This window comes from Cygnus olor, chromosome 8 (genome assembly GCF_009769625.2).
Source record: "Cygnus olor isolate bCygOlo1 chromosome 8, bCygOlo1.pri.v2, whole genome shotgun sequence".
NCBI classification, from domain to species: Eukaryota; Metazoa; Chordata; class Aves; order Anseriformes; family Anatidae; genus Cygnus; species Cygnus olor.
Genome location: NC_049176.1, coordinates 21,202,909 through 21,219,988, shown reverse-complemented (window position 1 = coordinate 21,219,988; position 17,080 = coordinate 21,202,909). Strand labels below are relative to the sequence as shown.

General features: G+C 46.1%; 3 protein-coding genes across 3 annotated transcripts; 2 read left to right on the top strand and 1 right to left on the bottom strand.

The window, feature by feature from the left end:
- The first annotated feature begins 11 nt into the window (after positions 1-11).
- Positions 12-5,060, top strand: EBNA1BP2 (EBNA1 binding protein 2). Its single transcript, XM_040566113.1, has 9 exons — positions 12-140; positions 216-299; positions 1,305-1,471; positions 1,781-1,904; positions 3,237-3,326; positions 3,558-3,633; positions 3,902-3,992; positions 4,294-4,456; positions 4,785-5,060. The coding sequence occupies exons 1-9, from the start codon at positions 66-68 to the stop codon at positions 4,833-4,835; spliced, it is 921 nt and encodes a 306-aa protein (XP_040422047.1). The 5' UTR covers positions 12-65; the 3' UTR covers positions 4,836-5,060.
- Positions 5,061-5,296: 236 nt separating this feature from the next.
- On the bottom strand, positions 5,297-6,637 carry FAM183A (family with sequence similarity 183 member A). Its single transcript, XM_040566125.1, has 4 exons — positions 6,454-6,637; positions 6,110-6,169; positions 5,811-5,914; positions 5,297-5,605 (listed from the first exon to the last, which is right to left on the bottom strand). The coding sequence occupies exons 1-4, from the start codon at positions 6,584-6,586 to the stop codon at positions 5,516-5,518; spliced, it is 387 nt and encodes a 128-aa protein (XP_040422059.1). The 5' UTR covers positions 6,587-6,637; the 3' UTR covers positions 5,297-5,515.
- Positions 6,638-6,721: 84 nt separating this feature from the next.
- On the top strand, positions 6,722-14,375 carry PIF1 (PIF1 5'-to-3' DNA helicase). The gene is made up of 12 exons (XM_040566093.1): positions 6,722-7,225; positions 7,307-7,412; positions 7,563-7,688; positions 7,784-7,937; positions 8,585-8,699; positions 8,770-8,876; positions 9,292-9,431; positions 10,114-10,220; positions 10,990-11,077; positions 11,661-11,806; positions 12,766-12,957; positions 13,292-14,375. The coding sequence occupies exons 1-12, from the start codon at positions 6,737-6,739 to the stop codon at positions 13,346-13,348; spliced, it is 1,827 nt and encodes a 608-aa protein (XP_040422027.1). The 5' UTR covers positions 6,722-6,736; the 3' UTR covers positions 13,349-14,375.
- The last annotated feature ends 2,705 nt before the right edge of the window (positions 14,376-17,080 follow it).

Genomic DNA, 17,080 nt, shown 5'->3' with positions numbered 1-17,080 from the left:
CCGGCAACCGCGGCCCCGGCGGAAGGGGAGGTGGCGAGCGCGTGCCCGCAGGCGGCGGCGAGAAGATGGCGCCGCTCGGGGGACTGTCTGAGGACTCCGCGGACTCCGGCTCGGAGGATTCCTCCCTCTCGGACTCGGAGGTGAGCCCGGTGCCGGCCCCGCGGGGCGGCCTGGCCCCGGCCCTGCTCCTGACCCTGCTCCTGTTCTCTCCGCAGCTCCAGGAGGCCTTCGCCAAGGGCGCGCTGAAGCCGGGGCTCAACGTGGTGCTGGAGGGGCGGCCGAAGCAGCCCAACGATGTGGTGAGCGTGTTAGCCGAAAAGTCGGTCAAAGAAACTCTCTCAGGCTCGATTTGGGGTTTTAGAAAGCTGGCGTTCTTTAATTATGGGGCCAGACACCCAGGGGATCGCTCACCCATGTGTGAGTGCCGAATTGCCCAGGTTATGGGGGTTATTTACAATCAAAATCGATTTAAAAAAGAAAGATAACTAACATATCCACGCTATTTCCCGGAACTCGTTAAAGTGTCTAAATATCCCTGATGCATGATCATTTGTTTCTTCTGGTGGTGGTCTTTGGGGATCTTCTGATGTTTGTTGGTAGTTAACTCAGGCACGCATGCTGAGCTAAGTCACTTACATGTCCAAGCACGCGTCCATGCCATGAGTTCCTCTCCTCATCTTCTCAGACACGTCCTCCTTTACGCTTAAAAAATTTCTAAACTTCTATCTAACTAAGTATAGTAAAGGTTTGGCTTATCTGTTCATAAGACATTCATTTCAGATTTGGACAAATTTTAAGATATTCATTTCAGATTTGGCCCTGTAATTCTAAGAGGGAGAGACCCATACATCCTTCTGACTTGGTATCAAGTGGGGTGCAGGGTGGGCAGCTCCCAGTGGGGCTGGGGTCATGCTGGAGCCAGAGCCTTCTGGGGTGGGGTGGGAGCAGGGGAAGGAGGCGTGGGGTGGCATGGGGAGGTCAACTTGGGCTCAGGAAGAACTCCAGTGCCTGGAGGTGGCGCAGAGTGTTTCAGAGAACCACTCAGGCACCAGAGTTTCCATTCCTAGGTGCTTCGATACTTGGCAAAGCTGAGGTTGAGCTGATCCGCTGTGTTTGGTCCTGCTCCAGCGGGGAGATGAATGCTTTCCAGAGTTCCCTTCCAGCTTGCATTGCTCTGGTACTTTTGGGAATAATCAAACTGCTGCTGAGGAGCAGTCCATTTTGTGACCTGGATATTCATTTGTGGTGAGCTTGAATAGTAGTTTTTGTGTCTTGTTGCTCAGAGCTGTGCTTCCTTTTCACAGGAAGGTTTGAAGCAGTGCCTGGCTGAATTCAGACAGCAGCTAGCTTGGGTGGAAAGGCTGGATGTGACTTTGGGTCCGGTTACAAACGTTGTGGAATCTGTCTCACAGAATACTACTGACAAAGATGCTGTGGACCCTGAGAATGATTTCCAGAGAGAGATGAGCTTGTAAGTATAAAAAAGAGAGATTTCTTGTAGGGTCAGCATGCTTATACGTGATATACACTTTATACAGCGTATAAAACCGTAGCTGGAAACTAGATCAATGTCTGTGCGGAAGATGTCAGCATTAATATTGTACCAAAACCTAAATCGCTTTTAGTAGCACTGAATGCTGTAGGGTATGAATGTTGATATAATTCTAGATTAATTTTTGTTAGATCCCAGTATCAGCTATCTTATGCAATGAGAGCTTAGATCAGCGCTGCGCGATGCTTGGTACCCTCTGACAGAGCTGCTGTTGTGCTGTCTCCCTAGCTACCGCCAGGCTCAGGCAGCGGTCCTGGAAGCCCTCCCTAGGTTGCGGAAGCTCAAAGTTCCTACTAGAAGGCCAGATGATTACTTTGCAGAGATGGCCAAATCAGACCAACAGATGCAGAAGGTATGTGCAGTGAAAAATAGCTTTCTTTCCTGTGCTGTGTGTTGGTTTTAGCCTATTTTATGTACTAACTGTGTGGTTTGGCAATAGTTACCTTTACCTCTTTGACAAAGATCAGTGACAATGTTCAAGTCTGATATTTTTTTTTTATGGTAGGAAATGTCTTCCTGCACAGATGTTTCTGTGCAATGTAGGGGTTTCCATAACAGGCTGGAATGTAGAGTAGAAGAGTGTGATTTATATTCTGTCCTGAATGTAATTAGTATTAAAAATGGAGATTTCTTCTCCATATATGTAACAGCAGTCGTAAAGTTGGCTGTGTTTATGCTCTCTGTCCTAAAACTCGCAGTGAACAGGGGCATTAACGTGATCCTTTTTCCCCATTTAAGTATCACCCTTTGTTTATACTCAGCATATTTGGTCTCTCTGATTTTAAACTGTGTGGTATTGAATTAAACTATCATGGATAGTAAGTCAGATTTGTGTGGGAGGTAAGAGTTTCACAAAGTTGCTTCTCGATTGTGGTCTTTGTTCCAAATGGAGCTGTAATTCTTGGAAGAATCTACATCGTATAAGTGAGACATGAGCTGGAGTTCATGTGTGTTTTGGTCATTGTTCTGATGCTGATAGGATCTTCTTAGAGAAGATAATCATTAATAGTTTGTGCTGAGGTTTAACTCAACTCTACACATTACGGTTCCTTTCTTTTGCTGGCTTCTGCTTGAAGAACAGAGGCTTTTATCTCCTACTGCAGTCACAGCCTCAGAAGATCTGCGTTGGAATCTTTGTAATCCCTTGTAACAGAAATTCCTTACAGAAATGTTTGTGCACCAGGAATGAATAGAAAATCAGTTTTCTATCGCATGAAAGGATTTTTGACTCTATAGAAGAGCTTTATTTTTTTTTTAATAATGGCAAGAAAGAAACTATCAAGTCTTCTACGTGTACCCGAGTATATTGACAGTATGTGACAAGATACTCTTGTTTAGCAGTTCCAGTAGAGCCCATTTGTATAAGGCTTTGTTTTGTCTGTGTGAATTTTGTCTTTTGAATAAGATTTTGGCTACAGATTAGTTCAGGATTTTTTGTAGTAACTCCCAGCCTTGAACTGAAAGTAAATTATGCCTTATAATCAGCGCATATACCAGAGAAAATAATATTGTATCAAAGAGGTAGCCAGCGAGTAATTTTGGAGATAAATTACATATTATCTGATTGAGAGGTATTTTCTTTTGGCATTCACTGCTGTTGTTCACATGATTATTGATTACAGGACTGCACAGCATTACTTTTGCATTACTGATCAATTTTGATTGTTTGTTTATTTTCCCCCAGATTCGTCAGAAGCTTAAGAGTAAACAGGAAGCGATGGAGAAGTCTGAAAAAGCAAAACAGCTCCGTGCAATGAGAAAATATGGAAAGAAGGTGAGGAGGAGCTACAAAAGAGACATATCTATGACAAGAATGTGGAGCCTGAGTGAGGAGCTTAGGAAGTGAGATCCCAGGAGGCAGGCTAAAATATATGGAATCTGTCTAGTCTTTTGTATAGATACTTTGACAGGAGACAAAGCAAAACATGGGATACCTTTAAAAAAAAAAAAAAGTGTGGGGCACTAGAAGAAACAATACTAACGTTCTGCCTTCTAACATTCTCAGGTACAAATAGAAATTCTCCAGAGGAGGCAAAAGGAGAAGAAAAATATGTTGAATGCAGTCAAGAAATACCAGAAAGGTACAGCTAACTTGTCTAAGGGAGTAAATGTGTAATGGAAATAGTGTAAATGCGTGAAGAATGTACGGTACTGTGATGTGTGGTGTCAGTCTGTACTGCTGGGCAGTTAGCTTGAAAGGCTGCTGCTGCTGTACGGAATCATATGCATGTGGCAGTGAAAATCCTTCCAAGTAGCTGGTCTTCAGTGAGCGTGACTCGTCAATATTGCTTAGACTGAAAACTCTCATCTTCCGTGGTGGTAGCTGAGCATTTGCCTTTGCTCTTGCAGGTCTCTCTGACAAGCTGGATTTTCTAGATGAAGAGCAGACTTCGTCTCAGGGAAAAAAAAAAGGCAGTGCTAATCAACGGATGAAGAAAGGGTGAGATTAAGAAAGAAAGATATTTAAAGGCAGAGTCTCTGTTTTTTTTCCAGTTTTGTAAAACAAGAAAGATGTTTGAATTAATATTGGTGAAAAATAAGTCCCAAGTGTTTTTCTGTCCTTAGAGATAACTGTGGCCCAATAGAGCAGAGGCTGGAAGGTGCTAATTTCTGCCTCTTCAATAAGAGAGGAAAGGTTTACAATGGCTGATGGGAGTCCATCAGCAGATACGTGTACTTCCTTCTTAGGAACTTCCTAAGGCAAGGTTTCTAAGCAGTGGTGGTGCTGGGTTGTTTTTCAGACCAAATGCCAAAAGACGATACAAAAATCAGAAGTTTGGTTTTGGTGGGAAGAAAAAAGGCTCAAAGTGGAACACAAAGGACAGCTTTAACGATGTGTCTGGCTTCAAGTCAAAAGTCGCTCACAATAAAGGCCCAGGAAAAGGAGGAAAAAAAGCCCTCAATGTAAGTACAATGTTGTGTGCAAGTGATCCTTTTTTGTTAGGAAGCCAGCCCTTGCCTCGGAGGAAGACCTGAGTAGATGATCAGCACCTCCAGCATCTGGAAGTAACAATTCAATTGCAGACAGGGGGCTGAGGGTGGTGGTTTGGTGTCTGAGCAGGGAAATAAGTGGGGGAATTAGCATGTATTGTTTGTTGCTACCTCTGTCCCCAAACCTTCTTCTCCAGAGGTACTACCACATAATCTCTCTTTAGTATCTTCCCCATGTTATAGAGCTAGAATGAAGTTAGGACATCAAAAATAAAAATCTGAATTCATCCTCTTTTTGCAGAAGAGACCTGGCAAGAGAACACGGCAGAAAATGAAGAGCCGAGCACACTAAGAGGATTGTGCTCCCCAGCGGGGCTCTTTTGTCTCTGTGTGTTGGAAGGTGTTTCTGCTGTCTCCAGGCAGCTAACTGTAGAGCAAGCAGGATGCTTCCAAATAGCAAGAAAAAAGTCAGTGGAAATTAGTGCCTTATCACTAATTTCTTACTGTCTGTTCTGCTGAATGATTGCTTGCTATTTAAACCTTTGGTGTGTGAACGTATTAAATAGTTTACACAGAACTCAACTCCTATGTCTAATTCATATTTAGTTGTGTTATGAACGGTGGCTGAAATCTGCTGTGTTCCCTTCATTCTGACAGCTTTTTCCACAGCTGCTGTTGATATGTACTTTGTGAACTTGAATTCTGGGTCATGTTGCTCATGTCAAAATGAGAAGTCTGAAGCCTGTCAAAAAGCTGAAGGGTTTTCTTAGACTACTCGTGTAGATGGTTTTGGAAACAGGAGTAAGACAAATGTAAAGGTCTTATTAATAGGTTTATTTCTGTAACTATTGTCAGGCTGCAAATCTAGACAGATGGGTTCTCTCCTCCCTTTTCTTGCAATCTTCTGGTGCCAGAAATCTACCACATTCACCTACTAACGAACAGGGTCTAATGCATTATATGTCACTAACTGCCTCAGTCTATGTTGTGTGGCTTTGCCATTCTCCTACTGCAGCTTCTCATACTGCTCCTTCAAGATGCTACACGGCAGCTACCTAGTTTAGTGATCTCCGTTTTCCGGCGTGGGAAGTAGAGTCTGCGATCAGTGCGGTCTACATCGATCTGGAAAACAATTATAGGCTGAAGAGTCATGTGCTTTTCTAGAACGAGTAGTAGCCACTTAGTATATAATGTTCACTGTTTCAGTACAGTAGAACCTTGTGAAAAGGGAGAATTTCATTTTTGAAACAGTATTAGGAATCCTGGCTATATAAACTCACTTCCCCACACTCATGCAAAGAGCTGAATCCTTAAGCCCTCTACTCACCAAAGGTGTTGTGTTCCAGCCTATTTCCTGGCTTTCAGTTTGTGGCTCTGAATATTTCTTTGTTGGCTCCAGTGCAGCATGATGAATAACATTCAGAAACTTTTCTGTTGGTTTAAGAGACATAAATACACATGAAAGGTAGGTGGTATGTTTAAAACCTAACAAAATACAAATCAATGGTGTAGATGTATGCCAGAGTGGGATGTCTCAACCCCATCCAAACAATAGCAAGACAGCCAAGGTGGGAAGCAGTTGGTTGTTTTCTCATAGCTATCACAAGTGGTTCAGAGATTTCTTACCATCTGCAGGCTCTTCTATATTGTCGTGCCAAGACATAGGCTTCTTGGTGACCGTGTGAACTGAAAAAGGAATTAAGTGAATTGCCTTAATGCACGCTTAGCATCACAACCAGGTATAGGTTATCTATCACTGCAAATGTTGTTTGTGGTTATTTCCCCAGTCTGAGCCCAACTATTTCTCTGAAGCTGTAAAGGAAAAGCGGCTTTTGAGAAGGAAAGGAGAGTTCCCAGTTGGAAAGTGGAAAGCATGCCCTGGGTGCCATGGCTGTGGGTGCTGAGGGCGAGCTGCCCGGGGGTGCCTCGCGGCCCGCTGAGCCCCGGGGGCCCCGGCCCGGCCGCCTCACCGCGTCTGAGCGGGTTCAGGCCGCGCTCGGTGCGCAGCCTGAGGCACCGCAGCTCCTTCCGCACGCGCTCGCCCAGCAGCCGGTCCAGCTGCACCGGGTCCGGCTGCTCCCGCTCCCCGCCGCGGGCCGCCATGGCTGCGCGCGGCGTCCCGCCGCCTAGCAACGCGTGACGCAACGCCCGGCTCGGCCGCCCGCCCGCCTCCTACTGGCCGCCGAGTTAAAGCCCCCGGCGCTGATTGGCGGCGGCGGCACGCGGCCGGTTTGAACGGGCGGCGGCCCTAAGATGGCGGCGGCGGAGCTGCGCTGCACCGTGGCCGTGGAGGAGCCGCTGCCGGGCGGGGCGGCCCCGCGGCGCCGCGTGGTGCGGGGCGCGCTGGTGCTGCTGGGCCGCAACGAGCTGCGGCAGCCGGTGCTGCGGGTGCTCGGCGGTACCGGCACCGGCACGGCGCTGAGCTTCCCGCTGAGCGGCGACGCCGTGCGGCTCTTCGCCCGGTTCGCCGGCGAGGGGCGGGCGGCGGTGCGGCTGGCCCCGGGCGGCGCCCAGCTGCTGCTGTCCGACTGCCCGCCCGACGCCCTCCGCCGCTTCCTCCGCCTGCTGCGGCACAAGCTGGCCGCCGGGCCGCGGGGCGCCCCGCGCTGCCCCCGCCTGCTGGCCCGGCCGCCGCCCGCCTTCGCCATCATCAGCCCGCTGCGGGAGCGGGACGTGCTGCGCCGCCCCGGCCGCCCCCGGGAGGAGGGTGGCGGTGAGGAGCCGGGGCAGCGCCCGGCGGAGGTGAGGCCCCGGGATGGGACGGGGCGGGGTGGGGCGGCCCCGGTGAGCCGCCGCCGCCCTCACGGTGCTCCCGTCCCGCAGGTGCCTCGTGCGGAGCGGCGGCCCCCGGCGAGGCTCTCGGCGGAGCAGGAGGCGGTGCTGGGCGCGGTGCGCAGCGGGAAGGGCGTCTTCTTCACCGGCTGCGCGGGTGAGGGCCGGGGGAGGCCGTCACCGGGGGAAACACTCGGCCCCCAGCTGCCGCTTCCCGCGCCCCTGCGGTTCTGACTCCCCTCCGGGAGTGAGCGCAGCCCCGGGAGGGGAGCCGGGGGTGAAAGAGGTTTCCTCTGCCTCCCCCTAGGGACCGGGAAGTCATTCCTGCTGAAGAAGGTCGTGGGCTCCCTCCCTCCAAACAGCACCTATGCCACAGCCAGCACCGGGGTGGCAGCTTGCCACATCGGTGGCACGACTCTCCATGCCTTTGCAGGTAATGGTCGGCCAAGCATCAAGGAGCTGAGGGCTCCTGCTCCCTACCCAAGAGGTTAGGAGCTTCCCAAAGCTTGCTTTCTTCTCCCCTGCTAGGGATTGGCTCTGGGAAGGCGCCGCTAGAGCAGTGTATCCAGCTGGCAGAGAGACCTGGAGTGCGCCAGCACTGGCTGGCCTGCCAGCACTTAATTATCGATGAGATCTCAATGGTGGATGGCAAGTTCTTTGACAAGCTAGAGGCAGTGGCGAGGTGAGTGAGTGTCAGGTCAAACAACTAAAAAAAAGTGAGTTTTCCTATACTTTCAGGTTGCTTCTTTTCTGAAAGGAAAGCCTGATATCATAGCCAGCATTAGGACAGACCTTTAGCTTGAGATAAGTTTTGATTGTGTCCACATCTTCCCAGCTCTGGCTGTTCTGGTTGCAGTTTCCATCTCCAGAGCGATATGCTGTCTATAGAGAGCTGAGTCTAGAACACAGTTGTCTATTCTGTTCCTAGCATTTATTTCTTGTTTCCTGGACCAAGCTTGCTGTGTTTATCCCAGGTCAAAGCTAGATTTCAGCTCAGGCTTCCAGCACTTTCTGACTCCATGTCACAGTACCGGAGCTTGCACTGTGAACCAATAAACTTGTCTTGATGCTGAACGTTGAGGAGCAGGAAGTAGCTGTAACAGCTACTGAAGAACGAAGACTGACAATGACATTTTGGGTGGATACACAGAGAAAAATGAATGTACTGCTTAATTATTTAAACTGTTCTCATACGGCTGAGGATAGCCATCTTTTAACGCAAGTGTTTAAACATACTGACAGAGAAGTAACTTCAGAGAAGTAACTTCTGAGACTTGACTATGGTCAAGTCTTGGAGGGCATTCGGAATTTCTCTTCCTTCCTTTTCAGAGCAGTAAGGAAACGGGATGAGCCTTTTGGAGGAATTCAGCTAATCATCTGTGGGGACTTCTTGCAGCTACCCCCAGTGTGCAAGGCTAATGAAGAAATCAAGTTCTGCTTCCAGGTAGAAAGCTGTCCCTAAGCTTGCCCTCATACTTTGTCAGTCCTTTCTTAACAAGAAAATGACTTGCCAGGCAAAAAGCTGGAGGAAATGCATCCACATAAACATGGAGCTCACTGAAGTGCGGAGACAGACCGATAAGACGTTTATCTCGCTCCTGAGTGCAGTCCGTTTAGGCAGGTGAGGAGAAACTCAGCTCTCTTTCTGTTGCCTGCTGATGGAGCAGAGGCAAGAGCCATTTGTCACCTCTTCCTCGTGTTCTCTATGAGGGATTTGGGGCTGGGGGCAATAGCTATGAACGCATTAGTCAAGGTAAGGTGGTTTACTGTATGCTGCTATGGTAAGGAAGGACCCTTTCTAGGGTCCCTATTTGCAACTTCTGCTAGGGAATGCAATGGATGTCAAACTGGCAATGGCTGGGCACGGACTGGGGCACACACTTGTGTGGCTCTCCAACTTTGTGTAGTTACCTCTCTCCACCCTTCTTGCTAGAGGCTTGGGCTTGCAAAGCCTGATGTAGCTATGTGGGAGTTGCTGCTGCTCAAGACACATTCCTGATCACTTTCAATAATAATCCCCTTTTTTGGATCCCCAGGTGCACAGAGGAGGTTACCAGTCTGCTGATGCAGACAGCTACTAACAGGTCTGAGCGTGATGGGATCCTGGCTACGCGGCTCTGCACTCACAAAGATGACGTAGAACTAACTAATGAGAAACGCTTGCAACAGCTATCAGGTGACCTTTGTGCAGGAAGCTGCTGGCTTCAGGGCTGAGCTCTAAGAGGATGCAATGGGGATATTGCGGTGACAGGAGGAATCGGTGTTCTGTCATGCACAGCAGTGCTAGTCTGAGCTGTGCGTGTAGGAGTTGAGCTGCCTGGAGAGAAATTTCACAAATTTCTTTTAAATCCGCTTTGTTACTTCTTAGTGTGCAGTAGACAGTGAACTTATTGCTTGCAATGGGATAGGGTGGGTCACTAGTGCCTCCACACCCCTGCTTCTTCCTTCTGTAGCATTTCAGGCCATGGTCTAACCGATGCTGCTTGAGTTATCAGGCTGTTTCATTTTTGCCTCCTTGTCAGGACCAAGGATTCCTCCTTAGTCGTCTTTGGAGATCTGGTGTTGGCAGTGAGTGGAACTGGTTCTATGCTCAAAGTGGCAACTGATCAATTCCTGTTTAATTGGTGGTCTTTAATTCCCGAGCCTTCTCGTGCTCTGGGAGGTGTGCTGGGAGGAGAGGTACCAATGAGCTTTTCACTGTCGGATGTAACAGGGCTTGTGTGAAAGTGTCATACCAGCAGAGGAGAATGGATATTGAAAGAGGAATTGCTGTAAGAAATAAAAGCTGAGCCTCCTGCAAACACCGCATAGCTTATGTCCAATGGCTGTAATTTGTGACTCCTTTCTTTCCTTAACAGGAGAAGTGCACACTTTTGAGGCTTTGGACAGTGACCCAATGCTCGTGAAGTTAATTGATGCTCAGTGTCCTGTGGGTGGTAAAGTTGTGTTAAAGGTTGGAGCTCAGGTGAGTGTGTGTACGTATGCTTGTTTGAGAAAGTCCAGCAGATCCAGTGGTGTAAGAAAAATAAACAGCAGATAAATATATACAGTAGATTAATGTATAGAATGCAGATTATGTATGGAAAAACCATACCAACAGAAGACTAGCCCAACCTTTGTGTCCTTTCTGCTTCAAATCCAAACAGAAGTTGACTTGATTTGAGCTCAGGTCCCTGTCCCATGGACAGTGGTGAGCTCTAGGACTTTGACACACATTTCCCATCATGCACAGAAGCTTCCAGGAAGCAGAGGGTATAGGCAGTCCTTGCCTGCAGTCTCAGCTTCAGGTATAGCAGCCTTCCTGACCTGTAAGAGCAAGACACAGATTGCCAAATGTGAAGTACTGGGCTCTTTGCTGTGTGCTGGGGCTGTCAAAGCAGAATGGGTTGCGTTAAAGCAGCACCACTGGGTGCCTTTGGAAAGTGTTCCTCAGCTGTTCCCAGAAACTATACATGTCTAAGCTTGTTGTCATTTGGGAGGAGGAAACCTGTTCCCTGAATCTGACATTGCAGCTGTGGACAGAAGCAGCTCAAGGGAGAAGCGTTCAGTGCTGCAGAATGATGTAGCTGGGAATCCTAGGAAGGGAAGGCTGTGCAATAAATTCAGTTTAATCAGAGATTATGCTCTATCCTGCAACAGGATAACATGGCCATGCTTACGCTTTCTGGCTAGAAGCTTAGCTGGAGGTGGCTAAACAGGCTAGAAAGGGATTTTTTTTTTTTTTTCCCCTGTAGGTGATGCTAGCTAAGAATCTGGACGTGTCGCAAGGGCTGGTGAATGGAGCACGAGGAGTTGTTGTGGGATTTGAAAGTGATCAGAAGGGTAAAGTAAACTCTGTTTTCTTAAAAAAAATAAAGTAATGGACTACAATGACTTGTTAATTTTCTTTATTGTTTAAGAATAATCTGAGGGAAAGCAGGGAAGAGATCTCTGCAGTAAGAGGTTTGTGGTTCTCATAGGCTGTCATGTCATCTGCTGCATCAGCTGCAGCCTAATCTATAAGGCCTCCCATGTTTGCTTCTCTTTATTCTCTGGATACGTTTGCTCATTTTGCATTTCTTTCTGTGCTGTTGAAACAAGTCTTGTTTGTTTTCATTTTCCTCAGAATAATGTTCTGTTACCTGCAACATGTATTTCTCTGCATGTCAACTGATAAATTATCTGACTTTAATTCATCTGCTTAAGTAAGTCCCAAATTTAATTTCAGGACATCCTACTTAATGTGTGGGCTCTCTTTTTTTTTTTTTTTTTTTGAGGACATTTTCTAATGTAGCCCTAAAACTCATGAAAGACTGGTATGGGATAGAAGAAAAAAACAGCTCTTAAGGCTGCTGGCTTCCTGCTGTTGAGTGTCAGGAATACACCCTTGTTTTTCTCCTATTCCCTTTCCTTTCTATTCCTACAGGGCTGCCCAAGGTGAGGTTTCTCTGCGGGGTCACACAAATCATCAAAATGGAGAGGTGGGTCTTCAAAGGGCCACCTGGAGTACATCTGAGTCGCCAACAGTTGCCCCTAAAACTGGCATGGGCCATTTCCATTCACAAGAGTCAGGTGGGTGTTCTTATACAACTATCTATAGGCTCGTATACTGCCGTAAGCCTTCTCTCCTGGGTGAGCTTGCATTGCTGGTAAAATGGGAAGGAAAAATGAAAGGTCCTTGTGGGGAAGCTCTGGGGTATGTATGTCTCTAGTTGCAGGGAAGGCAGCATCTCTTCTGTTCATGATGCTTGTCTGTAAGCTTAGTTTGGTAGGCAGTAGTACTGCTAGCCTGTCTTTGATCCTGGAGTTTCCATAATGGTGCTGCTGTCTACATACTTGGTGTTGGACTGTAAATCAGCAGTGCTTAACTGGTGTGGACTGGTCAGGATTGTGTTTCCTTGTTAGTTATCAGCATTCATGACCCTGAGGTTTGCTTTGTGTACCCGAGGAAGCTGCAGTAGTCACAGCTGTGCTATTTGGGCTAAACTGTCCTTTTGATGCATTTTTTTTAATGTAACTCTCACAGTTCCTACCTCCCTGGAATACTTCATACAGTCTGATAAACTCCTCTCAATATAAGAGATCTATGAGCTTGTTCCCAAGCCGTTGTAAATTTTGCTGCCTCCTGGAATTTCTTTTGATGCAGGCAAGGCGTGCCAGGACTAACCCAAACCCTCTCTCAGATGGACTGCTTGAGAATGATGGCTCCTCCAGTTAATTACTAGGAGTGGAGACAGTGGGACTTCTTTCCCTGCTGTGTTGGGTTCATGGGATTTGTAGAATTTCACACAATAACAGGCTTGTAAGAGTTAGTGGATCCTACTGTCTGATAGCAATTCACTGACTTTTCTTTCTACTGTTTCCCATCCTTTAATCAGTTAAATATATAGTCAAACAAGGGACCTCCTTTCTCATCAGGCTTGTACATTGAGGATGGTACAGCCTTTGACAAACTCACAGGATAGGTTAGTATTGATGCGATGTGGTGTTCTTTGTGTGTGCTGTATAACAGATTTCTCTCTCTTTGGTAGGGCATGTCTCTAGATTGTGTGGAAATCTCCCTGTCTCGTGTCTTTGAAAGTGGGCAGGCTTATGTAGCCCTTTCTCGAGCCCGTAGCCTTGCAGGTCTCCGTGTTCTGGATTTTGACCCAAAAGTAGTGAGAGCTGATCCTTCTGTGTTGCAGTTTTATAGACAACTGAGACGTCATCAACTTCTAACCCAGGTAAAGAAAAATCCTGTGCCAGCAAAGAGTGCCTTGTGCAACCAGGATGACAGGTGTCTGGGCTGAGATGCTTTATTTTATTTCTTAAGCAAGATCATTCAAACTAAAACTTGTAATGGCAGGAGAAATGAAACCACAGGGAGGGGGAATGTAGCAGGGCAGCTCTTAGCAGCAAAATCTCCTGCAGTGTTGGGGTTATATAATGCTTCCTGGCCACATGGGTGGAAAAGGGGGGTGGGTGGGATTCTTTGATCTTCCTGCTGGAGTAAGGAGTAAAGGGGAACAAGAGGAAGTGGCAAACAAGAAATCTCTAATATTTTTTCCTCCTCCTCAGGATTCACTACATACCCATTCAGATGCTGATGAAAAAGAGAACTGGAAAAGCAGCTGAGAATGGTCTTCTGGCCTCTATGAGGCATCAACACATATGGTTGAGTTGCAGCGATCTTGCTGTTGAGTATATTTGATAATGTAGATGAATTCAAAAGATTTTTTTTTTAATGTTTGTTTCATTCAGCTGACTCTGGATGTATAGAAGTGTCCCTGTCTTGTGCCTCTGAAATCTAGAAGTCTTCTGTAGCCCCTTTCTGGGTCCACAGTCCCAAGCACTTGTGTGTCTCCAGTGTGACTTTACCAAAAAAAATGACTGAACAAGGATGTTGCTGAGGGACCTTCCTATGGTTCTATCCTGGCTGCATTTTTATCCTGCACATATGTGGACTGCGAAACTTGTATTTTTTTTTCTTCAAGTATACCACAGCTGGGAGATGGGAAGTCTGTGTCCCCTTTGCCTGAATGATCTGGACCTGTTCACTAGAGCTGCTGACGTGAGGGGAAAGCAATGCGAAGTATCTGGAGTACATGTGATTCTCCTGGAAGTGTGGAGCTGCCAGGAGCTAGGCTACTGCTTCAAATTGCGTGTTGGGATGTTTTTGCATTTCAAATGTTTAACACCAGTAGGCTTTGCACAACTTCATCCACAAACAAAACTGTAAAAAGTTGTGTAATCTATTATGCTGATGCACATTCATTGTGTTAGCCTGTTGCGTATGGTAACACATGATTTTATTTTTTTAATCCTTCCAAGATGAGCTGGCGCTGTTAAAGTTAGGAACAAGTCCTACATTTTCTACCCATAATCATGGAACCACAAGAATTGGGAAGATCCATTACCCCGGAGCAAGAAGGGAGTGAGCAGAGAGAGGTGCTGATGGGCCCCCCTTTTGTTTAAGCACGTGAGGTTCTTTCAAAGGGGAGGGGGTTTGTTAGAACTAACACACAGCTAGTGAGGTGGAAGTTGAGTGTGTAATAGGGAAATGGCCAAGGACATGGGAAGTGAACCGTAACCACTTTTTTCAGCAAAAGGAGGGCTGAACAGAACTAATGTACTGTCTTTTTAAAGCCTTAATAAAGGAGAAGATTTACCCTTTGTATTTCAGCATATTGCTTAAGCTTAAGTAACTTGTATATTTTTAAATGTTTAATATGCAGAAATAATGTGAAATAGTAATGTCTGTTAAAATGATGTTTACTCTTGGGTTAGACTGTTACAAAGGATACAGCAGCCAGCTATTTCTTGTCATACACAATACAGTGATTTATTGACAGATGAGAAGAGTAATGAGATAAGAGATTTTAAAGGATTTTAACCTGCATTAAAGTTCTGTAATAACAAGATAACTTAGCGTTTAAGAAGGGTGATTATGCACAACGCAAATAAGCTATTGTGATCTTCTTGAAGCAGCTGCCTTAACCGCAGCTTTCATGGGTTAAGGACTGACATCACCAGTTGTGAGTGTGGGTGGTTTTTTTTTTTTTTTTTTGCTGATTAGAGCTAAAAACCAGACCTTAAACCTGGAAGGGGTAATAACTTTCATGTTAATATTAAATATATGTGAAATAGTAGGGTTGCCCTTTCAGAGGTGAAACAGTGGAAACAGAATAGCAGTGGCTTATGATGGCTTGGCAGTTGTCCAGAGGCTGAAAGGGGTTTGTCTCTGTAAATTTTGGATGTTCTCACTCACTTCCAGCTAAAGCAGATGTAGGCTGCAGTTGAAGACTGCTATTTAAATCCTAAAAGGGGCAGTTAGGACAAATACGAGCTGTCAGCCTTTGTCATGGCTCCACTGCAGTCAGGATTATGATGCTGCTTTTTTAATAGAATAAAACAGCGATCTCTATGAAGTAAAAATCTTCTTACAATTAAATTGTTTGCCAAGTACCTTCACAGGCAAAACAGACTCAACTTGAGGAAAATAAATGTGATTTGTTACCAGTTAAAAAATATTTGGATAGTGAGAAAGAGGCAAAAAAATAAACAGAAAAACACTTTGCCACCACCCCTACTTTATTTACAGACTCAACTTTATTACTTTGCTACCACCTCCTCTACACTACTGCCCCCTGTGGTACAGGAAGAGGAAGAACAGGAGCCGGGGTCGGTCCACAACAGATCCTCTCAGCTGCTCCATACTCCTTCCCCCTGCTCCAGCAGGACTGTCCCTACAGGCTGCTCTCCCTCAGGAAAATCCGCTTGGGTGTGATCCCCTCACAGGCCTCGAGGGAGCCCCAGCTGCAGCGCGGGAGCACCTCTTCCCATTCCTCCTCTGTCCTTGCTGTCCGCAGGGCTGTTTCTCACACTTTTTTTCCCCTCACATCTTACTGCCATGAGATGTTTTTCCCTTTCTTCAACAAATTATCACAGGGGCACCACCACTGTTGGGACTGGGCTGTCGTGGGCCTACTGTGGAATTGGCTCGACCCAGTCCTGTCCTGTCAGGCCCTGGGCAGTCCCGGCCACCCGTCAGAGACCCCACACACCAAGCACCAAGTGTGTTGGTTTCCTTTGAAATTGCATCTCTACCCTCTCCTGTAGCTGCTTGTACCATCTGCACCCTTGAATACACTGGGTAAGTCTGGAGGTGCGGTGGTGTGCCAAAGGGGAAAGGGCCTAAGATGGAGGGGATGGAAATCTCTGTGTGGTGGGTGGCAGGGGAGAGGTGGAAGGCTTCTGGAGCACCGTCAAAACAGGAGACAAGCTGAGAGGCTGTGTGGCACTATGGTGAATAGCTGGGGTTTATTATAGTCCCATAAATATGAGGGAATGAACATTGTGTCTCCACTTTCACAAACTGTGGAGAAAGTATTTAAACACAGCTTTTGCCTTAACAACCACAGCTATAATAAAGTGAATTAAACTACATGTTTGATTCATAATTGGTATTTCTGTTACCACAAGTACAGCCATTCTCTTTTCAAATACATTAAGCCATAGGAAACTGCTTTATGTTGCCTGAAGTTTCATAATACATTTATGTGTTATTGGAAACATAATTCACATGCAGAGTGTTATTAAAACCCGATCGGCCTCCAGTTTAAATCTTTGTACAGTGATTTAACTCCCTTCTCATTTTTATGTGACATTTTCATAATAATTAAACATGAGTATGTCCTTGCAGTCTGTACCCAGAAATTCTGTGGTGAGCAGCAAAGGGAGCAATATTCCTCTTGGTCTCAGATGCTATAACGTTATTGAGTCCATGAATTAGATTCCCCTATCCAGAATTGCTCTGAATAGATCAAACAAATGCTACTCTTAAGTAATGGAAATACAGTACATTAAAGGCTCTGCTATGAATGCTAATAACATTATTTTTTCTCACAGATATTAAAAGTCTCTCATTTTGTATTATTCTACTTGGTGACATGCAACTGTCTTCTGCTGCTAAATCTCAGCAATTGAATTATTAGCATGAGAAAAGACCTGAATTACTAGAGATTGCATTTAGATGTGTAAAATCTCTCACTATTTCCTGTGTGATTATTTTATGCTTGTTTCTCTTACAAATTATAAGGATTCTGAAAAGAATTTTTAGTTAAGCTACTAACTTATGAAATCTGGTTATATGAGCAAAATAAGTTGATAACAAGTCCCATAGTAAACTTCACTTATAATTATTGAATATTCTGCTACCTAAATTAAAAAAAAATATGGTGTCAATGCAGGTGGCTATCAGATGTGACAAAGAACCTATGAGAGGCCTTTGGAATGGCAGCTGAAGGCCAAGTAGGCACCTAGAACATCTTAAATAGTACCAACAACCTATTGGCAACTGAGTTAAAC